General features: G+C 42.7%; 2 protein-coding genes across 3 annotated transcripts in view; one reads left to right on the plus strand and one right to left on the minus strand.

Annotated features, from left to right (window-relative positions):
• The first annotated feature begins 2432 nt into the window (after positions 1-2432).
• On the plus strand, positions 2433-14547 carry PRSS54 (serine protease 54). Its single transcript, XM_061172433.1, is given in 6 exon segments — positions 2433-2471; positions 2473-2521; positions 4872-5043; positions 9647-9905; positions 10503-10634; positions 14002-14547. Coding segments are annotated over 6 exon segments (1194 nt in total). The 5' UTR covers positions 2433-2435.
• Positions 10506-26392, minus strand: part of CCDC113 (coiled-coil domain containing 113) — a 33409-nt gene continuing 17522 nt past the window's right edge. Inside the window, exons 8-10 of one of the 2 annotated variants that reach the window (XM_061173048.1) lie at positions 16078-16233; positions 14934-15064; positions 10506-10567 (exon numbers count right to left, since the gene is read on the minus strand). In XM_061173048.1, coding sequence (XP_061029031.1) covers positions 14978-15064; positions 16078-16233 — 243 coding nt within the window. In that variant the 3' untranslated portion in view covers positions 10506-10567; positions 14934-14977. Of the gene's footprint in view, positions 10568-14279; positions 15065-16077; positions 16234-26392 lie in introns of those variants that run through there. The other variant, XM_061173047.1, reaches the window with a different exon arrangement.

Consider the following 26392-nt stretch of genomic DNA (forward strand, 5'->3'; position numbering starts at 1 on the left):
GTAAAAATAGAAAGTGACAGGTTGAAAAACTACATATGTTTCATGCTGTCACTGTCCTGGATATGGAGCCCTTGGTGTAAGATTGAAAATGAATTTCCTCTCAAAAATATAAAATAAAAACTTTATTATTATTAACCTTAAAGAATTAAATAATTATTTAAAACGTTGTGATGAATTTTTTAAAAATTTACCTAAAGTTGGCAGTCTGTAATAAGTGGCCCAGAGAGGATGAAAATTTGAGGTCCACTGTCTATAAGGTCTGCTGGGCCCCTGCAGGATTCTGAGCCTTTCTTATCGTGGGTTATGCTAGATCCTTCCTGTGAGGAGACAGAGTGTTTCTGGTGGTTTGTGCATGACCTCTTTTCATGAAGAAATTTAAAGAGGAATCTGGAGAGAGTCAGGGTCTTGGGCACTAACCTCAGCATCTCCATTCTTAAAGAGCAGACTTTGACTTTGCCCCAATCACTGTTTCTACTTCCGTCCCCTATAAAGGTAGCACGTGGTCCAGGCTGAGAAATGCAGACTTGGAGATCGGTGACCCTGGAGTTGGAAGGATCTGGGTTGGAATCCTGCCCACGTTTTCCAGGTGTTCGGCTTTAGGGAAGTGACTTTCCCACCCTGAGGCACTGTGTTTCCATCTGGAAGCTTGGGTAATTCCCTCATCCTGGCACGGTGATTGTGAATCCTGAATGAGAAAATGTGAAAGCTCTTTGAGACCTGCAATGTGGAGCATACTGAAGGATCAACAGCTCCCATCTCTCCCACTGCCAAAAATCTTACCGATTCCATTCTCCCAGCAGAAGCCAAGCCCTGCTCGGTGCTGGAGGTGATAGAGGCTGGCGAGGCACACACTGGATGGGCGTCAGGGAAACCGTGAGGGGAAGGAGATAGTGGCTCCTCTCTAGTCAGACTTCGCTCTCTATCCAGCCATCCTTCACCCATCAGCCATTCATCTGTCTGTCCAATAAGTGCCATTTACGCACCTGCGCCAGCAGCCTGCGAGCCCTCTGGTTCCGTGGAGTTACATCTCACCACAACGTTCTCGACACTTTCCTAAAGTCCTGGCATTTGTGCCGAAGCCAGAGCTGTTCGTAGCGGCCAGAGTGCAGATCCATCTGGCCTGGCGGTCTGGCAGGGCCCTTCTGGTAGCTCCATGTGGACCCACAAGCCGTGGGAGCTAAAGAAGACTGGGCTGAGCCTCCAGGAAACCACAGAGGGAGTGTAAGAATGTTGTCAGGGATTGGAAAAACCAAACCCACCCAAGTCGTGGGCTTCCTCCGTCCAGTCAGACAGACTCATGTAGACACAGGGCAGGTGCTGAGGAGGCAGACAGACCACGGCCACGACTGGACCGGACTCTGTGATCTAGCGAAAGGGATGCCATCTCAGCTAGACTCGGGGAGAGCCAGGCTTCCAGAATAGCCCTGCCAAGTTTAGGAAACAGGCAGGTTTTTCATCCCAGCTCCTCCTGCGTCCCCATGTCCAGACGTTTGCTTGGTGACACCATGGTAACTATGATGCCACAATGGAACATTCTTCCCAAGGTGGTAGCAGGAATCCCTCTGTTGAGCTCTGAGGTGTAAGGTCAGGGTGAGTTCATTTCTCCTTTAGCAGGAGCAGTTCATGGAAGAACTCTGAGAACCATCGTGACGACAAGAAACACTTGGTGTCATGACCAGAACATGGTGACTGAGGACGGCATGCACGGGTTCCTTGGGCTCTTGTGCATTGTCTGAGGCGAGGGTAGGCCTGGTGGTGGGGCTGGTGGAGGAGCACGCCTGGGCTTTGAATTCCAGCTCCACCACTTGGCAGCTGTGTGACCTTGGGTGGGATTCTCAATGTCTCTGAGTATCAGTTTCTGAATCTGTAAAATGGGAATGATGATAGTGTCCACCCCACAGGGTGATTGTGTGAATGAACTGAGTGGCATGCTGGGGCAGTTACTATGTAAAAGGATGAGCTGCCACCAATTAGAAGAAATTCCAGTAGAGTTTAGTAGGAGGGGCAAAATCAGGGGAGGCTTTCACGGAACACCTGCTTTCTGCTTTCTGCTTTCAGCAGCATTTTACAGCTACAGAGTTAAGGCTAGGGTTGAATTCCACGAGTCAAAAGATGACCCTTTTCTGAGACCCGGCTCTGTGGGAAAGCCGGAGATCCTGGATTGTGGATTGCGGAGAAAACTGACCTGCGTGGCCACCTTCTCTCGCTGGGCCGTCTTAGCGTCGCCGGCTGAATAGCGGGGCTGGGCAGCTGGTCCCTGCCTCTTTACGGCACAGAACCAAAAAATAGGGATGTGACAGGTCTGTTTCCCATGTCTTGGAAGTTTTGTCAGTGGAAAGGAAAAGAGGCAGGGACTCTGACGCTGGGGGGAAATCACCACCCTGGGGAGGAGAGGAAAAGCCCATGCGTTTGCTGTTCTGTGTTCACAGCTGCCCATGGTGTCTGCTGCGGCTCTCTCTGGGGATGGCAGCGATGAGAGGGACGTTCTTGGTGCTGTTCTACGTCTCCCATGCTTCTGCCAGTGAGTGTGCTTCTCTCTTCTTTCCCAACTTTAGCTGATCGTGTGAAATGGCAGGGGGAATCATCCCGGAAGAGGAAATGCTCCTTAATGTCCAGAGAGGGACTCAGGGGGTAGGTGACTCACGGCATTTTGCTCTGGGCAGCTTGCGTTGGTGGTGGGAACCAGGGAGAGAGTGGGACATGGGGCGTGGATGTAGGAAACTGTGGCTTCAGCAGCCTGGTGTCAGGCCTAGTCCTTGGTGAGAGTATGGTTAGGGAGACAAGCCTTAGGCTATGGAGAGGCCCCCTGGGCAGAGGGGGTTGGCATGAGGCCTGCCTCCCCACTCACAGCCCTGCCCTGCTCTTCCGGGGGCACATTCCCCGCACTCCGTCAGATGGCGGACATCCTTCCTGAGCCGGGGTGGGGGCCCCGAGATGCGTCTTATGCACTTGGGAACCGGGCCTTCCCTGTGTTTCTACTTCAGTATTGTTCCGATGAAGCCCTTTATCCTTAAACCTTATTGTTACCTCTAAACTGACCCCCAATTGCAGGGCCCGGCCCAGGAACAGGGAGGTGCCTGAGAGGCTGCCTGGCCTCAGTTGGCAGAAGTGGCAGCTGCAGTCCCCTCTCCGACCCCCAGGTTGTCCAGGACTAAAACTCCGGCCTGGAAAGGGGAGATGGAGGGGGGCACCTGACTAAAGCAGGCTCTGCCCCACCTTCTGCCACCCCAGCTGGCTCTCTCCTGTCTTCCTGGAGTTAGATGGGGGACAGGAGAGAGCTTCCCGTGCACGCACACACACACATGCACACGCCAAGAGGACCGCCCCACCTTCCAGGCCTCCTCCGTCTCCTTGCAGCCCAAGGAGACAAAACACAGATAGGGCCTCTCTCCACTCTTAAAAAGCCTCAGGCAAGGGACCCGGGGCAAACATTTCATCTCTGAGGCAGATTTCCTCATTATATCCTGGCTGTTCACGAGTTTTATAAGGACAAATGAATCGGCCAGCTACAGCTTTGAAAAAACAAAAGTCATCACAAACCTGTAGGTTCTTCATGGGTTAGGAAGAGTTGGTTAGTGCCTCGTTCACCACAGATTGCCAATGTCCTGTGAAAAAAAAACGGAATTCTTGTCTTTGGTGATCCTGAAGCACTTGGTGGCCTTACAGACATCATCTTGCTAACAACCAGCTCTTGTCACTGTTTCAGCAAAGAATCCAAGCGTCAACTCATAGAGATGTTTGATCACATGATGCCCTAGCATGGCGAGGTCTGCTGTGGTCCTTTAATGACTATACTGAATGTTCAGTCAACTTCAGCATCATGGTTTGGAAACTCTCTGTCATTGATGCTCACCTCAGAGGTCACCTCCTGGGGGAAGCCCTCCCAGACTTCATGTTCTGGGCAGAATCCATGCCCCCTCCTCTGTATACTCCGGGCACTGTCCCTTGTGTCACAAGTCTCTCTGAATGCTGCCACTCTCCAATGTGTCTGTCTCCCCTGTGCACTGTGACCTTCCCTGGGGCGGGGACAGGATCCTGAAATCCTTCCCTGCCAGCCCAGCCCCTAACTCAGCAGGCCTGCATGTGCGGTTGGATGAATGGCTGAAAAAGAAGCCACCAATGACCTGACTTTTTCAGCTGGTGCTACCCACCATGTGACACACAGAACCCAGGGCCATTGATTTAGAAAAAAAGCACTGGGTACCTATGCAGTGGCTACCAGAGCAGTGGTTTACATGGGGAAAAAATGGAATTGTCCACTGGGCTTAGCATTATCAGTCATGGGGACACAACACTCCTCTTGTGACAGGCGTGTGTGACCCCACCTCTCATAAAAGGAAACTGAGGCCCAGACAGAGGAGTGGCTCTCCCCAAGTCTCAACACATAGGGGCCAACTGGACTTGGGACACTGTGTCCAGGGACTTCCTGAAACACTAGTGGTTCTCAACCCCAAGTACACATTCGAATCTACCCTGGGGAGCTTTTGGAAAACATCAATGCCCAGGCCTCATCTCCAGGGGTCCGGGAGGGGCCGGGCAGCAGGCAGATGAAATTTTCAGTCAGCTTGAGAATCCCTATACTCCATTCTGCATAGGCGAGGATGAGAAGGGCACCCCTGGTCCACTAAGGAGGCCAGGCACGGGGACTCATCGGGACAGGGCTCATGGACTAGGGAGGGAGACCCACCAAGGGTCTTTTATGGGGAAGAAGACCCACTAGGAAAATAAACGTGGGTGGTAGAGTTAGTGGTGACCAAGACAGAGAGCCAGAAAAAGTGGGGAACCAGCAGAAGAGCGAGTGGGTCCGGGGTCTGGTGCGGCGGCCGCAGCCCCAGGCCTCCAGCTCCTTGCCCCTGCACAACCCCCTGCAGCTTGCGGCATCCAGAAAAGCAACACTGTGGAAACTTCCGAGGAGGGTTTGGTCGAAGACGAGGAGTTCCCGTGGGTGGTGTCGCTGCAGGATGTCCAGTACACCCACCTGGCTTTCGGCAGCATCCTCAGTGAGTTCTGGATCCTCAGCATCGCATCCGCCTTTCAAAACAGGCCAGTACCCCTCCTTTGGAGTCTACGCGGCCCACTGAGGCGGAGTGGGGGGGCTCTGTTTCCTGCTCAGCTTGGGGAGGCCTGGAAGGTGGATGCCCAGTGACAGGGCAACAGGGCTTTTTACCAGCACAGTGCTTGCTGTGAGTTTGGGGCTCCTGAAGTCACCAGTTGCCAAGGTTGGCGCAGTCCGTGTCTCCTCTGCTGTGAGGACTGCCAGCTGCACAATTGCAAAGTGAAACGATTGTTTCTCCATCTTCTACAGGAAGGATATTTGTTCGCATTTTATTACAGTCACAAAGGCACTGACTCTTTTTTTTTTTTAGACACTTTTTTTAAAAAATTTTTTTAAACATCTTTATTGGAGAGGCACTGACTCTTGATACTAGAGGTCCCTATTGCTTATCTTGTTAAGTGAATTGATAGGAGCCCTTACCTTAACACACTTACCTCAGGCCTTAACAATGTGACTGCCACAAATACATGCACGTAGAGAAAAGGCTTGAAGGAAATACGCAAATACTTGAAGAGTGCCCATCTCTGGATGCTCAGAATGCATGTGATTTGTTTTCTTCTTTGAACTTCTCTGTATTCTCCAAATTTTTTACAATAAATGGGCATTCTCTTAAACCAGAAAAAGAAAAAAAACCTATACATGCTATTAAAGGAATAACTTTTTTTGGTAAAACATCTCACTTTCTGACCCAGTGATTTCACTTTTGGGTATCAACATTAAGGAAATAATTTCAACCACTGGAAAAGTTTTATGCACAAAGTTGTTCATAGGATGATTAATTACACACAAAACACTGGAAGTGTAATGTCTGATTATCATGGATAAGTAAATTATGATATAGTTACTATTTTATAGTTTATAATACATTATATATGATACATAGTATATAACTTCTATATATAATTACATATAGATCTATCTATTCAATATATTATATAATATATATTATATATAATATAATATATAATATATAATATATAGTAAATAAATAGTATAGTAAATAAATATATAATATATAGTATATAATATATACTGTATATATAGTATATATCACATATATATTATATGTGATATATACTATATATACAGTATATAATATATACTATATATAGTATACATACTATATTATATTATAATTTATAATTATAATTTATAAATATATAGTATATTATATAATTTATAGTATATATACTATATATTATATACTATTTATACATTATATATTATATATACACATATAGAGTATGGGGGGAGAGAATATAATTACTATAACTGGCCAAATACATTATAGTGTAAGCCCTTGATGAGATATTGTGCAATTGCTGAATTTTTTAACATATGACTTGTATTTTTTAATTAAAAATACATGTATTTAAATGAAAATACATGTAATACTGTGATGTTCATGAGGAACCAAAGGGTGTATAATGAAAATCAGCTCCTCCCCTTCCCTGCCCTTCAGTCATCATTTCCCTCCCTTGAGCCATTTCTGTCACCAGTTTCTTGGGTGTTCTTCCTGAAACACTCCATGCACTCATGGATATCTATATACCTATAGGTCTATCTATATTGACTCTTATATCTATTGACAGAGAGAGAATTTTCTTTCTCCCCTGTATTAATCTGCTGGGGCTGCCACAATGAAATACTACAGACAGGGTGGCTTAGACAATAGAAATTTATTTCTTACTGTTCCAGAGGCCTGGAAGTCCAAGATCAAGGTGTCAGCAGGGTTGGTTTCTCCCGAGGACTCACTCCTTGGCGTGTGCGTGGCCACCTTTTCCTTGTGTTCTCCCATGGCCTTTCCTCTGTGTGCACACATTATTGCTGTCTCCTCTTCTTATAAGGACACTAGTCCTGTTGGATTAGGGCCCCACCCTATGGACTCATTTAACCTTAATTACCTCCTTAAAGGCCCTATCTCCAAACACATTCACACTGGGGGTTAGGGCTTCACCTATGAATATGGGGGGACATAATTCAGTCCATAACACCAGCCAATACAACTAGTAACACACCATATACATTATTCCACTCTTAGCTTTTTTCACTCTGTCATGAATGTTGGGTGATTCTTTCTTATCGATACATAGAAAGTTACCTCATTATATGCATCAGTTAGCTGCCCAGTATCCCATATGGATGTACCATAACTACACGGTCCTCTAATAATGGAAATTTGGGTTGTTTCCAATCTTTCACTAGTAGCAAAAAATGCTGCAGTAGATATACTTGTACACACATTATTTCACATACATGGAAGTATATTGTTGCACGAATAACCTAAGAGTGGAAAAACTAGACTAAATCTTGATAGCTGTTGCCAACCAGCCTTCCAGAGAGGTTCTGTTTTCTATGTAGTGTTTTCATTACTGCTATTTTCTATCTGGTCTGCTGTTTTGGTTTTGATTTCCTCTCTGACTCTGGGTTTTATTAAAGACCATTTGAAAATATCCAGGTGATAGGGTGTCTTGTTTTGTATTTTAACATGATTTAAGTCTGAGTTAGACTGCATGGTGATCTATTAACGAATTTGTTGACGTTATCTTTGTGGTCTACTATGTGGTCCATATGAATATTTTCCACAGGTAAATTAAAGAGCTCATTTTCTGTCCTTGGAGTACAATTTAATATATAAAATTGGGGCAGGGAGTCTACTTGATCTATCCTAGGCTGACTGAGGTGAATTACAAACTTCTGGCTTTTCCTCCTCCTATTTCCTGGAATTTAATTCATGAACACTGTATCACTTGCTGCAGATATTTATAAATGAACTCTTCACTGTAGACTGAATTCCTTATCATTGTGAAAAGCCTTTCTTTGTCTTGTTGCATGCTCTTCTGCTCTGGTGTTCAGAATGAAGCTCCTGCTTTTTGTTTTTATCTTAGACTGTTCTGTTTTTTATTGCTTCCTGTTTTTCTTTTCATTATATGGCTTTGTTTTGTATGTCTCTTCTGACAAATTTGGAAAGTTTGAACTTGTGTTCTCGTGGTCATCTTAGAATTATAATTTCATGGAAGACACACAAATCTTCTGTTTCTCTCTGGATAGTCCTCTCTAGATTCTACTGTGGCTGATGCCAGAATTCCTGTCTTTTCACTTCTTCCCTCATTCTTCATGACCACCCAATTTTCATAGGTTATTTATGTACTTTAATGTTTACCTGATTCGTATATATATTTGTACACCCTTGTTATTTCATATATTAGCTATAAATAAATAATAGTTTAGACTCCCATAAAAGATGAGAAAATTGGTGTATATACCTACCTCTGCTGGTTTACATCACTACTCCAATCTATAACTTTAAAAGTTTCTCTTTTGTTTTAATTTTAGACCCATGTTATAATGAATCCCACACTTACTGACTGTCCCTTTGCTGGATTTTTTCCATTCAACACTGGAATTGGCTAAAATTTGTCTTCAAATAGTTTCTTTTCTTTTCTTTTTTTTATTTTTATTTTTGGCCACGTTGCACAGCATGTGGGATCTTAGTTCCCCGACCAGGAATCGAACGTGTGCCCCCTGCAGTGGAAGTGCAGAGTCCTAACTACTGGACTGCCAGGGAAGTCCCTCCAAGTAGTTTCTTAAAGGGCTCCCAAGAACCATATTTCCTCGAGTTTTACATATTCAGAAATATTGTGCTGCCCTTAAACCTGAACGACCACTTAAGTGTAGAATTCATGGATCATGCCTGCTTCCATTTGAAGACTTAACAGGCATTCTCACCCCCACCGCACCTCAGCTTCTGGTATTAAATCTTGCTGTGGAGAAGTCTGAAGCCATTCTGATTTTTTCCTCTGTAGGTGGGAGATCACACATCCTAGTATTCCCTGGGAGAGGCCTGGTTTACACCTGTTATCCTACTGTTAGCATCCCCTTTCACTCTCACAAGTTCCCCAGCTTAGACAATAAATTTGAGGACAAACTTAAGATGACTTAATCTGTTTTGTGTGGATGCCCAAAGATTCCTTCTTTGTCACTGAAGTCCAGCAACTTTACTAGCCATGCTGGATCTCTCCCATTTGCCCCTCCAGACCCACTCTCTACTCTTTTCCACTCTGCTGGGTCCCAGGAGGCTGACCTGTGTGGGTTACAGCAATGGGCGCTCTTGCCTTCTGCGTTCCAGTTGGGTTTGGCCAAAGGGAGCACTGGCAAGAGATCAGAGGGAGGAAGGAAGTGAGGTCAGGTATTCCCCTGACAGGTACTGCAGACTGGATGCCTCCTCCAGTCAAGGGACCCACTCCCCATAGCTCTGTCTGACCACTCCCTCCCACCAACACCCTGTTGTTACCTCAGCAGAAAGCTGCATATGCCACCCGGAACCCAGCATACTGCACTAGTCTCTGTGATTTCCCTACGTCCTGCGAGACCTTTGTAAAGAGTCCCTTTATTAAACTTTCCTCAGTTTACCTTATTTGAGTGTGTCATCTGTTTCCGGCTGGGAGCTGACAAGGGTATGTCTCAGTGTTGATCATTCTGTATTGATTTTTCCCTAGGATATGGAGTACGCTTCCACACTGTAGACACACGAGTCTTATTTCTGGAAAACTTTCTTGGCTTCTCAAGATTACCTTGCTCTCTCTCCAGGAAGTACGCTGTTGCTATAGTCGGTATAGCTAAGATGGATGCAAAACTGATTGCTCACAAAGAATATCCAGTCTACACCATCATCATCCATGAGGACTTTGATAATAAAACAATGAAAAATAACATAGCCCTCCTGAAGACAGACACGGCGATGCAGTTCAACAACCTGGTCCGGCCCATCTGCTTCCTCGGCAGAAAGTTGCAGATGCCACCAGCCTTGCAGAACTGCTGGGTGGCAGGATGGAATCCCACATCTGCAGTTAATGCCTTCCTTCTCCTAGAGGGGGCTGTGTGTGTGCTAGCAGTGGGGGTGACTGGTATGAACCTTTCTAGGGCTTGGCTCAGTAATTCAAGTGGCCTGAGGTTCTAGAGTTGGGCTGGAACCCTCACTTAATCCGTCAAGATTCCCAGCGCTTGCCCTCTTGAGACCATTCTTACATCTGGTCCTTTTTCTTCTATTCCTACACCAAAATTGGAAGTACATGGGCAGCAGGCAGCCTGAAATGAGTGCAAGGTTACCGAGGGGCCAGGGGACATTATTCCCTGAACCAGAGCTGACAGTCCTCTTGTCTGAGCCATCCTTGTTTTCTTTTATTTTTGGGAAACAAACAAGGAAATGCATTCATTCTCTGTAGATGTGGAGGACGGGTGAACATTTTCTCTGCCTATTTTCACATTCAAGTTCAAAGCAAAGGTAGTTTTCAGTAAAAACTGAGACACAGGTTTGGATTTCTGTGAGGAAAAGGGGGTTTATCAGAACATTTCCTACTCACTCCCATCTGGATATGTGAGTTGTAGTTGCGTTGACTCGGGGGATGTCTTCTTGTGAATAATTCTCGGGCTCTCTGTTGTCCAGACAGGAAATCACATGACGATGAGTATCCTGAGGAAAATCTCCGTGAAGGACATCGACTTGTGTCCCTTAAACAAAATCGAGAAAACAGGATGTGGCAATCACATAGAGATGGAAACTGATGCCGTCTGCTTGGTAAGAACGCGCTGGAACAGAAGCTACAGGCTGAGAGTAAGCAGTGGTCACTTCATGGGGGGCCTCAGGACTCCCCTTCGCTGGATTGTGAGCTCCGTGAGGGCAGGGACTGTCACCTGGGATTCATGGACGTCTCCAGGGCGAACAGCACTTGGCAGGTAGCAAGTGGTCAATAACAATCTGCCGAATGGACTAACCAGTCACCGTTTTCAGTGTGACATGACTAAGCATGGCTAAGTCACATGTTTTTTCATTAGCTAAAAGTTTGAAAGAGTGAGTCCAAACCACACATACAGATATACGCTGAGCACGCCTACAGCGGGCGCTCGCTGTATTCGGCTTCTTTGGAACCCAGCCTGATGCTATTGTTCATCAGTTACTGGGTTTCTTTTTCCCTGTAAGAAGCCCTGCCCTCTACCTGAATGCGGGCTGTCCAGATGTGGCTGTCCTACTGCCTCAGGAAAATGTGCAGAATTCACAAACACCTGTCCAGGCCCCCTCATATCTGTATCTGGAAAAAGTGTGGCTTACCAGGGCCACACAGTTAATAAATCTTAAAGGCGAGAACTCAGGTCTGCCAGATTTCCAGGCAGAGTTTCCCTCCTCTACTCTAAAATTGTCTAAGACACTGATCAACCACTTCTGTCGAAGTAACCTTCAGGATTCCCTGATGGGGAAATTTTGTTTCCCAGAGGATCTAGGGAAAGTTTTTTAGAGAAAAGGGAAAAAATACATACGTGCGGACAATTCTTTCTCAAAGTCATTTTATTGCAAAAGCATGAGGGACTGCCTTTCATCAGGAAATAAGTTTGCCCTTCTAAAGCTGGTTCAACATTTATCAAGTGCCTACATTGTACTGGGCTCTCTGCCAGGTGGAGGATTGTAGAAGCTTCTTAAATTACAGAATGTGTTAAAATACAGTAGAAGACGTAGCTACTTAACAAAATCCTGCCATCAGCCACTCCATCAACCTAGTGCCACACTTCATCAAATCCAGGATGCTGTCAGGTGCAGAATGCACCATTATTTTATGTAACACTGAGAAAGAAAAAACGCTGCCACTGAAACTCTGGAATCCACTGATTAAAAGACACATCCCATTTCAAAGATGCTAATTTTTAAGAGCATCTTAAATTCACTGGAATATGGTAAGCTGCTTACCCTCTAAATGATCACCTCCTTAAACCATCCACAAAGGTCAGATTGGTTTTTAACTGTAGCACACCTGTAGACAGTCCTTTGTTTTTTAAGAGAATTGTGCTTGCAAAAAAAAAAAAAAGGTGCCTTGTCTACCTAGGATCCTTCCTAGGAAATGTGTTCTAGTGTCCAGAGGTCCTCAAAGCCACACTTCTCACATGTAGAATAAGCTACCCAGGTTCAGTGCCTGCCCTAACGGGTCCTCAGAAACCCAACAAAAGTAGAATCGCTCTGAACTCACCCCTCCTTTTTCCCCACAACTGTTAGGGCTTTTGCTGGATGTCAAGGTTGAGGATCACGCAATGAAAGGGGGTCGCTCCCCTGGGAGATGAGGTGGGGCTGGAGCACCTGGTACTTTTTGTCTCCATTGCTTGAGCTTCAGAAGTCTCAGCCTTACACGTTATGGGGAAGAGAAACAGCAACTTGCAAAACCACACAATAGCCAGGGATGTTGACCGCACAGTCATTTGTCAAAACTATTTGTCCTGAATGGCATTCTTTTTCTTCCTCAAGCTGTAAAAGCACAGTTGAAACAAATTGGGAGTGGGACTGGTGAACGGAGGGAAGACCACTCCATCCTCAGCCAGAGAACCTCTGTGCCCCAGGCAGACACAATGAGGTGCAGATAAGAGCCTGTTCACCAGTCCTAGTAGGACCAGCCAGAGCTCAGGGATGAAATCTCCACCCTCTGCTGTTTGGCAGCATGGGATGCAAACAGTAGAATGTGAAAAACTGAAAAAATCAAGAGTTCCACACTCAAGCACCCCCTTCCATCTAATGAGAAGCACACACAGAGCGAAGTCTGGAATGTCATCCTCGTGTGTGTGCAGCTGTGGGACAACCAGGGCATTATGGCAGCCTTGCAGAGCATGCCTCCCGTGGCCCTGCTTGCAGAAGTGTTCTTTGCTTCTCCCATTTGCCTGCATTTCTGTTCTGGTGTGGCCTCCTCAGAAAAAGGAGGGTTTAGTGAAAGAGGCTGCATGTGTGTAGAAACCCAAGAAAGCTCAAACACCCAGGCCTGGGAATGGGCAGGGGCTGAGGTGACCACTGTTTTGCCTCTTGAATTCTCACTGTTGGGTCTGTTCAGATTGTTTCCCATTGTCAGCTGCAAGCCCCCTCCCTCCATGCCTCAGTCCACACAGCGAGAGCAAAGTGTGATTACCCAGCCTGTCTCGCCTGGCACGTCACATAGGTCAAAGGTGGCTGGCCAGCCTTTGATGATAAACTCCCTCTTGGACCAAGATGGACCACAGGCTGGTGCTGGCGGGCAGGTGTTCCTTTAAGAGGAGGCCTGGGGGCGTGGGGTAGGGTGGAGGACAGGTAAGGTAAATTATACCTAGTAGCTATATTGTTGCTTTTCCCACATTTCTCAGTTTTTCACATAAAAATGATGGCCTTTTCTCCATACCAGGGTAATAGCAGCTAATTGTTTACTGAGGGCATCCTGTATGTCAGGCACTGTGCCAGGAGATCTGCCGGTGTTACAGGCACTAACCGTGTCCCCACATTAGCTCAGAGAATTAGCTAACCTGCTAGGGTCACATGTCCAGCCAAGTGTGCCGGGCTTCTACCCACTCACCTGAAGGGAGAGAAGGTCTGTGTGGCAGAACTCCCGAGGCCCAGAGGACTGCTCCTGAGAGCCTGGGCCGGGGATGGGGGGCAGGGTACACTGGCAGGCAGCTGCCAGGTTGGAAAAGCTGTGAACCCAGCCCGGCAGCGTGTGCTTCCTGGAAGTCTGACTGACCCTAGCAGGACTGTGGGTAGGTGCAAGCAGCTTAAACGAAGGATGGAAACAAAATAGGGAAGAGAAGGAAAAATGGGAGCATTCCAGGCCAGAAAGGAACAAAATAACATTTGAGGAGTGAGAAACCAAAAGAGAGGGAGGATTTATTCAAAGTACTGGAAAGGGGCAGGAAAATGAAATGGGATCCAGGAAGCTACAGGCAAACTGCAGGAGCCTACAAATAATTTGTATAATGAAAGGAAAAGTCATCTTGTTGGAATTTGTGGTGGAGGTGGCCTAGATTGGAAATACTATCCTATAACTTACCCCATTTCCAGTGAGAACCAGTGTAAAACTTTTCTAGAACAGAGAATAAATTGCACAGGGACATATTAAAAAAGAAAACAAGTTTTTCTAAGACCTGAAGCTTTCTGTCCTTTGTCACAGGGGGACCCAGGAAACCCAATGATGTGTGAGCTGAAGGAATTGAATCTGTGGGTGCTGAGAGGAATCCTGTCTCAAGGTGGTGAGAAATGCCCTGGCCTGTTCCTGTACATCAAGGTGGAAGACTACAGCAACTGGATCACGTCCAAGACCAAGAAGACCAGCCCTCCCCTGTCTTCCTTCTACCACTGGGAAAACCCTATTCCTCTCCCCAGCCACTCATCACATGATGTTGTGACACAGAAAAAACATGCTGGCCTGAGCCAGGTTGGATGGTCCCAACCACACTTCCAAGGACAAAAAAGGGCCACCATGCATTCATGGTCACAAATGGCAAATGGCACTCCAGTGAGTCTAGACTTTAGGGAAAAGGGTCTGAGGGAGTCAGACAAGTCTGAGGTGGCCATCCAACCCATGTACTATGACTACTACGGTGGGGAGGTTGGGGAGGGCGGGTCTCTATCAGGCCAGAACAGGTTACATCAGCCCCAAGAAATTATCTTATTTTCCTTTGTGCTTGTTTTCTTTGGTAATGGTATCTTAGTCTAGGAGCTAGAAGAGGAAGCTCAGAATGCTGAGTGCCAGGCATTCACCACGCTGTTTTGGTGTCTCTTTTTGAGAGTTGCACAGCTGGGCTGCCACGGACAGGCCCACAGTACAGACGGGGCTGGCTCTCCCTCCTCTGTCCCACTCCCACATGCGGGAAGGTCATTTTCATGTGTGCTTGTGAACTAAATGTGGTCTAACAAGTATCAAACCATTAGAGTGCCCTGTGGTTCTTTCAGTGTTTATGGTTCCCAGAGCCAGGCTGCGAAAACACTCCCCGGGGGCCGATGTGGCCTGGGAGGAGACCAGCAGCCTGGCTGGAGAATTGGGGACACCAGCCAGCACAGGGAACAGTGAGAGGACCCCATGACTAGAGAGGAGCTGATTACTTTAATGGATCACTTCTTGGTCGGCAGCCGTCGCCTCCCTCTGGCTATTTCCCAGCGGGGCAAATTGCCTGCAACTGCTCATTGGTGATTTTCATTTTATTCCAAGCCTTGCGGTAGCCTTTTAAGGACATCTGCAAAAAGGAGAAAGGGGGAGGAGGGAGAAGGTCATTTGGGACAAACGGATTGTGCCTATTCTACCTGCATTGAGCCCTGTGATGGTATGGATGACCTCGTATGTGGGGCAGTGTCTGCATGCCTGTGGCGGACACAGGCCACCTTGGGGCATCCGGAAGATTCTTCTAAAGAGCTTGTCTCTGTTCCATGAAGTGAGAAGTTGCAGGTTCCTTCTGTACTTCTTTGCCACTTCTTAGCCCCAGATGTGATGGGCCCAAGTATGGATCCTAATTTACTTTCCTGCTGCCAAGTGACCACTGGAAGGGCAGGTAAAAGCACTGTGGAAAATGGAGCTGGGGTCTAGATGTGAGAATGCCAAGCTTCCCAAGTGACCTGACTGGGTTTTTAAGCTACCCTAAGGATGTCTTAAGTGCTCTCAGTGTGCAGCCTGGCCTGTGGCAGTCTTGGTGCTTTCCTTTTTTTTTTTTGATGCCAGCATATCATTTGCACTTTTCCTTTTTCTCCTCCATGGCTTACAAGGGGCAAGGGTGCTTCTGTGCACACCGTACCATATGAAAAGGCTATGGGGTTAGTCAACATCGAAAAGACCCATGGCAAATATGTAAATGCATGGAATCGGGTTCTGAGTGATATTAAAATCCATTATTATCTCAATTTTTTAAAACCTGGCTTCTCCGTGTATAAAATAGCAATCACTAAATTATCAATGGTGGGGGGAGGGATTCAGAAGCTTCCAGAGATCAATAAGAAAACAAGCAACTAAAAACACACCATTACTAGAGTCTCTTCCTGATAACCTGAAAAGACTGTCCCTAACAAGAAAAAGGAACTTTAAGGAAAAAAAAAAAAAGCCATCCTTTATTTTGGTGTAAGAGTCGAAGCAATGGCTGAGATTTCTCACAGGTATTACGTGTCTAAAATCCTGTATTCTTACCTCAGAAAACAAAATCCTAAACAAAAATGTGAGGGGCATAAGATATCGCGGGTCTCGGGACTTCCTGTAACTCACCTCTGCAATCTCCACTTTCCTCTCCCACATCCTGATGGTCTTCTCCAGGTCCCTGTTTCGGATCTTCTCCCGGACGTACATCATCACCTGTGGCGCTCGGAACTCAGACAGCTGCTTCCGGAGCTGCTTGTTCAGAGCCATGGCCTTGGCCCGGTCCTGGGTTGGGAAGGACCAATTAAACATGGGGCTCCCTGGCAGTTCTAGCCTCCTGGGACTTACTGGCCCTGGCATCTCTCCCCAGTTTCAATGTAGTTCTAAAAATAACGTTTACATTTTCAAAGGAGTGGGTGAAATCACAAGATTCTTTTTCTTTACAGACCGTGACATTTTCGTCCAGTTTAGAAACATTAAGTACAGTCTAAAACAGTCTTTTCCCCTCCCTTCCTTCCTTTCTTCCTTCCTCCCTTCCTTCCTCTATTAAGGAATATGCTTTACTTTTGATTGCTTAGGGGCTTTTTTTGCTTTGGAAAAATTATGTATTTAAGTATACTTTGATTAGATCAATTTCAATTCATTTTCCTGTCTTTTTTTTTTTTGGCAGAATACACATAACATAAAATTTCCCATTTTAACCGTTTTTAAGTGTACAGTTCTGTGGCATTCACAGAACAATTCACATTGTTTTGCAACCTTTATCACCAGCCATCTCCAGAATTTTTTCATCTGCCCCAACTGAACCTCTGTACCCATTAAACACTAACTCCCCAAACCCCCTCCCCACAGGCCCTGGCAACTACCATTCTATTTTCTGTCTCCATGAATGTGACTACTCTAGGCACCTCATATAAGTGGAATCATACAATATTTGTCCTTTTGTGACTGGCTAATTTCACTTAGCATAAATGTCTTCAGGGTTCATCCATGTTGTAGCATGTCAAAATTTCTTTCCTTTTTAAGGATGAATAATATTCATCCTTAAAATAATATAAATAAAATAATATATTCTATTATATGCATATACAGCTCACTTTGGTTATTCACTCATCTGTCAATGGAGACTTGAGTTGCTTCTACATTTTGGCTATTGTAAATAATGCTGCTACAAACATGGGTGTACGAATACCTGTTGTTCAAGTTCATGCTTTCAATTATTTTGGGTATATACCTGGAAGACAACTTGCTGGATCATATGATTATTCAATTTTTTGAGGACTCTGTCTTTTTACATTTCATTTTTAAAAATTATTATACAGTAAAATTAACTAGTCTTTTTCTTTTGAGTGGCTTTTTGAATTAGCATTGTCCTTTTAACAATTGTTTTGAATAGGCAATACATTCAATTCAAATGGTATAAAAGTACACAGTGACAAGCTCCCAACCCACCCCTGTCCCCAGCCACACAGGTCCCCTTCCAAGAAGCATACACTATTTTTAGGTTTCATGCATCCTTCTAGAAATCTATATCCATACAAACATATATGTTTACTTTTTTGACCCAAAGAGTAGCCAATTCTATTCACTTTCATTCATCCAACTTTTTTTTCCACTCAATAAATCTTGAAGATTCTTCTGTATCAACACATAAAGAATTCACTCATTCTTTTTAACAGCTTCATAATTTTCCATTGTATGGATGTACCATACTTTAACAGGTCCCCACCAACAGTCACCTAGCTTCTCCATCTCTTGCTATTACAACAAGCAGTGCCGTGATTACAAATTTTCTGGGTATACATCATTTTGTAAAAATGCAAGTACAGTATATCAGTAGGATAAGCTACTGAAAGTGAAATTCCTTATTCTAAGGCAGTGGTTCTCAACCAGAAGCTATTTTGCCCCCAGGAGACATTTGGCAATGTCCGGAGACATTTTTGTTTGTCACAATTAGGGGAGTGCTACTGGCATAGGGTAGGTGGAGGCCAGGGATGCTGCTAAACACCCTGCAATGCACAGGACGGCTCCCACAACGAAGAATTATCTGACCCGAAATGTCAGTAGGGTCTAGGTTGAGAAACCCTGCCCTAAGCATATGTGTATGTACGGTAAATGATGCTAACTTGCCTTCTATTATAATGATGAAGCCAATTATACTTCTGCAACAATGTTTGAGACTGCCTGTTTTCTCCATTCTCACGACACAATCTTACTTTTTCATCTTTGTCAATCTAACAGAGGGAAAATGGTACCTCATTATAGCTTTATTTTCTGTTCCTTATGAACAAAGAGGAACATTTTTCATATGTTTGAGATTTTTTAGCTTTTCTGTAACTGTTTAAATCTTTGGCCCAGTTTTTTCCTATTTTTTGTTAGATTTTTCTTGTTGATTTATAAGACATTTATCTTTTAAGAAAATTAGCTCCTTGTGATATTAAATACAATATTTTTCCAGTTACTTATCTTAGGGCTTCGCTTATGATGGTTTTTGCCATGCAGAAAATTTTTTATTTTTATATAGCTGACTTTATTGATTTCATGGTTTATAGATTTCACATTTTAAAAGTCTTCCACATTCCAAGATTACAATAAAAATGTTCCCACTATATAAGTTCAGGACTTTAATGGTTTTATTGTTAACATTTAAATCTCTGATACGCCTGGATTAATTTTGCTATTACATATAGTTCCAAATTAATTTTTTCCTAAATGGCTACCCAGGTCATTGCAAATCATTTATTGAATAATCTGTTGTCTCTCATTGCAATGTCACCTTTATCATAAACTAAATGTATCAATATCAAAACTATCAGAAACTTGATCATATGCATATCATATATGGTCTGTATTGGAGTTCATCATATGGCTTACATTTTTTTCTTTTATCTTCCCGTCTATTCATGGACTTGTTTTAAATACTGTAACTTCATAACATGTTTCAGTATCTAGTAAGGCTAGTCTCCTCCTTATTAAGAATTTTGTGGATATTCTTATTTATTTTTCCAAAAGAATTTTTGAGTCAGTTTATTTAAGCCTTTAAAAAAATCTCCTTGTGGGACTTCCCTGTTGGTCCAGTGGGTAGGACTCCACGTTCCCAATGCAGGAGGCCTGGGTTCGATCCCTGGTCAGGGAACTAGACCCCACGTGCATTCTGCAACTAGGTGTTTGCGTGCCGCAACTGAGAGTCCACGTGCCGCAACCAAGAAGTCTGCATGCCGCAGCTAAGAAGCCCGTGTCCCATGACTAAAAAGATCCCGCATGCCATGACTGAGGATCTCGCATGCTGCAACTAAGACCCGGTGCAGCCAAAATAAGTAAATAAACAAACAAATAAATATTTTTTTAAAAATCTCCTTGTTATTTTAATTGGAATACTATTATTTCACAGATCAACTTAAACAGAACTAACGTTTTTTATGATGTTGAATCTTCCTAACCTAGTATTGTATTTTGATTCCTTGCTGTGACACTGGCATCACCTGGGAATTGGGTGAAAATGCAAAGCCTCAGGCCACCCATACCTATCCAATCAGAATCTGCTTTTAACAATATCCCCAGGTGACTGGTTGTCACCTTCTGGTTTGAGAAATGCTGTTTTAATTCAGTTTGAAGCAACACAGTAAAATTATTTTTTTATCAACTTGTTTTCAGAATACAACAACAATTTGTCAGGAAGTGTTCAGTGCATATCTATTATCGGTCTAGCATGACATAAAACTGTGGGGAGACCTAAAAATGTACCTGGAACCATCAGTGGACACTCTTGTGAGAATGATGATTACAGAATACCTAAGATAAAATATAATGAAGTAGCAAGAATTAAAGCATTAAAAAATAGGTACTAGCTACGAGGGATATGCTGAGAAGACCCGGGACTGCAGTCCCTATGCAGCACCCCACTTGTAGAGCAGGGGTGAAACTACAGGAAAGACAGGCCACTGTTCCCACACCCAGCTCCAGTGCAATGGTGCAGAAATTTTGCCCAAGGGGAGAGGCTGTAAAATAGAAAGCTCTGGAATGCTGCCTAAGAAGGTGAACTTTATTTGGATCAGAGTGTGGGGAGTTCATGCTAAGGACTTTGTGGAAAACAATGGAGATCTTTGGGGTGAGCAATTAAGATCAATCTGACAGTTCCATATTAGTAGCAACAAGCAAAAAGTAGATTAGCTAGATGTTTAACTTAACCAGAGAAAGAGACAATTAAGAAGAGCCTTATGGGGTTAGAGCAAGCCTCAATGACTGGCAACACTTTGCCCCTGTGACAGGGCCTGACTGTAATTAGTTCAGAATGTGGAACAATTCACGTCTCAGGGTGTTAAAGCAATAGAGCAATTAGCTAGTAATTAATAGAGGCTAACAGCTAGGTGTGATACCAATAGAGGTAGACTGGCCAGAAGTTTAGCTGGAAGATGGAGGAGTCAAAGAGAATTAAGCTGAAATCACCCTGGTTGTCAGGGAGATTGTGTCCATGATCAAGGCTGTACCCTCTGGGGAGCCACATCAGAGGCTACTAACAGCAGGAGAAATAGACTTTACTGAATTAGTCCAGCCAAATTACTACACAACAAGCAAAAACAATGACAAGACCAAGATCAGTATCTGGTGATGCTAAAGTATATTATCTGAAAAGTTCAGTTTTCAACAAAAATTATGAGATAGGAAAGAAACAAGGAAGTGTGACCCACACAGGGAAAAAAGCAGGCAACATAAACTGCCTTTCGGAGAATCCAGATGGTGGACTTAGCGAAGTCTTCAAAGCAACTGTTATAAAGATGTTCAAAAAACTAAAGGAAACCATGTTTAAAGAATTAAAAGAATATATGATGATAGTGTCTTATCAGAGAATATCAATAAAGAGGTAGAAATTATTTAAAAAATAAAAAGAAGAACCAAATAGAAAATCTGGAGTCTTTCCAACTGGAATGAAAAATTCACTAGAGGAGATCAACAGTACATTTAAGCCAAGGGAAGAAATAATCAGTTAACTTAAGGTAAGTTGATAGAGATTATGCAATATGAAGAACACAGAGAAAAAAGAAGAAAAGTCTTGGAGAAATGTGGAACACCCCTAAGTGCACCAACATGCATGAAAACTTCCCACATTTGGTGAAAAACATTTACACATCCACAAACTTCAACAAACTCCAAGTAGGATTAGTGCAAAGAAATCCATGACCAGATACTTCGTACCCAAAATGTTGACTGACAAGGCAAAGAGAATATATTGAAAGCAGCAAGAGAAAACAATTCATCACATACAAGGGAAGCCCAATAAGATTAATAGCTAACTTCTCATCAGAAACAAAATGGAGGCCCAAAGGCAGTGGGATGACATATTCTAAGTGTTGAAAGGAAAAAAAAAAAAAACTGTCAACAAAGAATCTTACATCTAGCAAAACTATCTTTCAAAAATGCAAGAAAGCAATGAGCAAGCACACCCAGATCTTGGTTTCCAATATTAATCAAATAAAAAGACCTGGGAATCCTTGGAGAAATGGCTAATTCTAGGACTGGGGCAGGAAATATACAAGAAGAGCCTGGAGCATCTTCTAGTTCCAGAAAGGAAAGAGGTGCTCAAAACAAAACACACACACATACAACAACAACAACAACCACCCACAAAAATGGGGATATACCAAAGGAACACAGAACCTGACTGAAAGAGCTCTCAATTGCCAACTGGAACAATGGAAGCAACAAAATAAATAATGTTAGATTATAAACCAATATATAAAATTAATATTCATGAATTGATGCTGATATAAATAAATAATTTTTAAAATAAACAAATGGGGTAGAATTGACAAATCTCTCACAGAGAAGAATTCCAAAAAATTTATAACCCCTACTTCTTAAGCGTGGCCTGCACACAGGACCTTCCTTCCAAAGAGTAAAGTCTGAAAAGTGGAAAAGAGTAACTTTGCAGTGGAGAAACCTGTGGAACACCATCTCAGCCAGGTGATCAAGGTCAACATCAGCAATGAAAAGTCTTGTTGACAGGATGCTCCCTTGATATGATGTGATGAAAATAGCACTTTACTTCTGTAGAAGAAGGCTATATCCAAGAAAACAAATAGCACAAAGGTAATTATGTAGGTAATTATAAAAAAACAGCATAATTGCATATTTTCCTTCTCTTAACTGATTTAAAAAGCATTTTCATAAAACAATATGTATATAATTTTATATTGGACCTATAACATATAAAATGTAATACATTTGACAATAATAGCACAAAGGCAGGCTGAAATGAAGCTGTATTTGAGTAGGAAAATAACACCAGATGGTAACTCAAATCTACAGGAAGAAGTGAAGAGAACCACACAAGTGGTAAAGGAAGGTTAATGTAGCAAATTCTATGAACATACTGCATCTCCTTTCTTCTTTCAGCTTTTGGACCCCTTCCTCACACCATTTACAAAGTAACTCACAATGGATCATAACCTAAATTTAAGACCTATAAAAGTCTTAAGAAAATACATAAGAGGGACTTCCCTGGTGGCACAGTGGTTAAGAATCCACCTGCCAATGCAGGGGACATGGGTTCGAGCCCTGGGCTGGGAAGATCCCACATGCTGTAGAGCAACTAACCCCGTGCGCCACAGCTACTGAGCCTGTGCTCTAGAGCCTGCGAGCCACAACTACTGAGCCTGTGCGCCACAACTACTGAAGCCTGTGTACCTAGAGCCTGTGCTCCTCAACAAGGGAAGCCACTGCAATGAGAAGCCCGCGCACCACAACGAAGAGTATCCCCTGCTCGCCACAACTAGAGAAAGCCCTCACGCAGCAACAAAAACCCAACTCAGCCAAAAATATATAAATAAAATAAATAAATTTATTTTAAAAAAACACTGGGCAAAGGCCTTGAATAGACATTTCTGCAAAAAAGACAGACATGTGGCCAAAAAGCATATGAAAAGATGCTTGATGTCATCAGTCATTAAGGAAATTCAAATCGAAACCACAATGAAATACCACTTCACACCCACTAGGACAGCATTAAAAAAAACACCTGAAAATAACAAGTGTTGGTGAAGATGTACAGAAATTGAAACTCTCACGCGTACATTTTTTTTTTAAGTTCTAGGAATTCTCTTTATATTTCCACTCAACTTTTATGCATTTTTTTTCTTATTAGTCATCCATTTTATACACATCAGTGTATACATGTCAATCCCAATCGTCCAATTCATCACACCACAACCCCCACCCCCTGCCGCTTTCCCCCCTTGGTGCCCATACGTTTTTTCTCTACTTCTGTGTCTCAATTTCTGCTCTGCAAACCGGTTCATCTATACCATTTTCTAGGTTCCACATATATGTGTTAATATATGATATTTGTTCTTCTCATTCTGACTTACTTCACTCTGTATGACGGTCTCTAGAGGCATCCACATCTCTACAAATGACCCAATTTCGTTCCTTTTTATGGCTGAGTAATATTCCATTGTATATATGTACCACATCTTCTTTATCCATTCGTCTGTCGATGGGCATGTAGGTTGCCTCCATGACCTGGCTATTGTAAATAGTGCTGCAATGAACATTGGGGTGCATGTGTCTTTTTGAATTATGGTTTTCTCTGGGTATATGCCCAGTAGTGGGATAGCTGGGTCATATGGTAATTCTGTGTTTAGTTCTTTAAGGAACTTCCATACTGTTCTCCATAGTGGCTGTATCAATTTACATTCCCACCAACAGTGCAAGATGGTTCCCTTTTCTCCACACCCTCTCCAGCATTTGTTGTTTGTAGATTTTCTGATGATGCCCATTCTAACTGGTGTGAGGTGATACCTCACTGTAGTTTTGATTTGCATTTCTCTAATGATTAGTGATGTTGAGCATCCTTTCATGTGTTTGTTGGCAATCTGTATATCTTCTTTGGAGACATGTCTATTTAGGTCTTCTGCCCATTTTTGGATTGGGTTGTTTGATTTTTTGATATTGAGCTGCATGAGCTGCTTGTATATTTTGGAGATTAATCCTTTGTCAGTTGCTTCGTTTGCAAATATTTTCTCCCATTCTGAGGGTTGTCTTTTCGTCTTGTTTATGGTTTCCTTTGCTGTACAAAAGCTTTTAAGTTTCATTAGGTCCCATTTGTTTATTTTAATTTTTATTTCCATTACTCTAGGAGGTGGATCAAAAAATATCTTGCTGTGATTTATGTCAAAGAGTGTTCTTCCTATGTTTTCCTCTAAGAGTTTTATAGTGTCCAGTCTTACATTTACGTCTCTAATCCATTTTGAGTTTATTTTTGTGGATGGTGTTAGGGAGTGTTCTAATTTCAATCTTTTACATGGAGCTGGCCAGTTTTCCCAGCACCACTTATTGAAGAGATGGTCTTTTCTCCATTGTATATCCTTGCCTCCTTTGTCATAGATTAGTTGACCATAGGTGCGTGGGTTTATCTCTGGGCTTTCTATCCTGTTCCATTGATCTATATTTCTGTTTTTGTGCCAGTACCATATTGTCTTGATTACTGTAGTTTTGTAGTATAGTCTGAAGTCAGGGAGTCTGATTCCTCCAGCTCCCTTTTTTTTCCTCAAGACTGCTTTGGCTATTCGGGGTCTTTTGTGTCTCCATACAAATTTTAAGATTTTTTGTTCTAGTTCTGTAAAAAATGCCATTGGTAATTTGATAGGGATTGCATTGAATCTGTAGATTGCTTTGGGTAGTATAGTCATTTTCACAATATTGATTCTTCCAATCCAAGAATATGGTATATCTCTCCATCTGTTGGTATCATCTTTAATTTGTTTCATCAGTGTCTTATAGTTTTCTGCATACAGGTCTTTTGTCTCTTTAGGTAGGTTTATTCCTAGGTGTTTTATTCTTTTTGTTGCAATAGTAAATGGGAGTGTTTCCTTAATTTCTCTTTCAGATTTTTCATCATTAGTGTATAGGAATGCAAGAGATTTCTGTGCATTAATTTTGTATCCTGTGACTTTACCAGATTCATTCATTAGCTCTAGTAGTTTTCTGGTGGCATCTTTAGGATGATCTATGTATAGTATCATGTCATCTGCAAACAGTGACAGTTTTACTTCTTCTTTTCCAATTTGGATTCCTTTTATTTCTTTTTCTTCTCTGATTGCCATGGCTAGGACTTCCAAAACTATGTTGAATAATAGTGGGGAGAGTGGACATCCTTGTCTTGTTCCTGATCTTAGAGGAAATGCTTTCAGTTTTTCACCATGGAGAATGATGTTTGCTGTGGGTTTGTCATATATGGCCTTTATTATGTTGAGGTAGGTTCCCTCTATGCCCACTTTCTGGAGAGTTTTTATCATAAATGGGTGTTGAATTTTGTCAAAAGTTTTTTCTTCATCCATTGAGATGATCATATGGTTTTTCTTCTTCAATCTGTTAATATGGTGTATCACATTGATTGATTTGCGTATATTGAAGAATCCTTCCATCCCTGGGATAAATCCCACTTGATCATGGTGTATGATCCTTTTAATGTGTTGTTGGAGTCTGTTTGCTAGTATTTTGTTGAGGATTTTTGCATCTATATTCATCAGTGATATTGGTCTCTAATTTTCTTTTTTTGTAGTATCTTTGTCTGGTTTTGGTATCAGGGTGATGGTGGCCTCATAGAATGAGTTTGGGAGTGTTCCTTCCTCTGCAATTTTTTGGAAGAGTCTGAGAAGGATGGGTGTTAGCTCTTCTCTAAATGTTTGATAGAATTCACCTGTGAAGCCATCTGGTCCTGGACTTTTGTTTGCTGGAAGATTTTTAATTACAGTTTCAATTTCATTACTTGTGATTGGTCTGTTCATATTTTCTGTTTTTTCCTGGTTCAGTCTTGGAAGGTTATACCTTTCTAAGAATTTGTCCATTTCTTCCAGGTTGTCCATTTTATTGGCATAGAGTTGCTTGTAGTAGTCTCTTAGGATGCTTTGTATTTCTGCAGTGTCTGTTGTAACTTCTCCTTTTTCATTTCTAGTTTTATTGATTTGAGTCCTCTCCCTCTTTTTCTTGATGAGTCTGGCTAATGGTTTATCAATTTTGTTTATCTTCTCAAAGAACCAGCTTTTAGTTTTATTGATCTTTGCTATTGTTTTCTTTGTTTCTATTTCATTTATTTCTGCTCTGATCTTTATGATTTCTTTCCTTCTGCTAACTTTGGGTTTTGTTTGTTCTTCTTTCTCTAGTTCCTTTAGGTGTAACGTTAGATTGTTTATTTGAGATTTTTCTTGTTTCTTGAGGTAGGCTTGTATAGCTGTAAACTTCCCTCTTAGAACTGCTTTTGCTGCATCCCATAGTTTTGGATCATCGTGTTTTCATTGTCATTTGTGTCTAAGTATTTTTTGATTTCGTCTTTGATTTCTTCAGTGATCTCTTGGTTATTTAGTAACGTATTGTTTAGCCTCCATGTGTTTGTGTTATTCTTTATTTTAAAGTCTATTTTATCTGATATGAGTATTGCTACTCCAGC

The sequence above is a fragment of the Eubalaena glacialis genome, chromosome 18 (genome assembly GCF_028564815.1).
Source record: "Eubalaena glacialis isolate mEubGla1 chromosome 18, mEubGla1.1.hap2.+ XY, whole genome shotgun sequence".
NCBI classification, from domain to species: Eukaryota; Metazoa; Chordata; class Mammalia; order Artiodactyla; family Balaenidae; genus Eubalaena; species Eubalaena glacialis.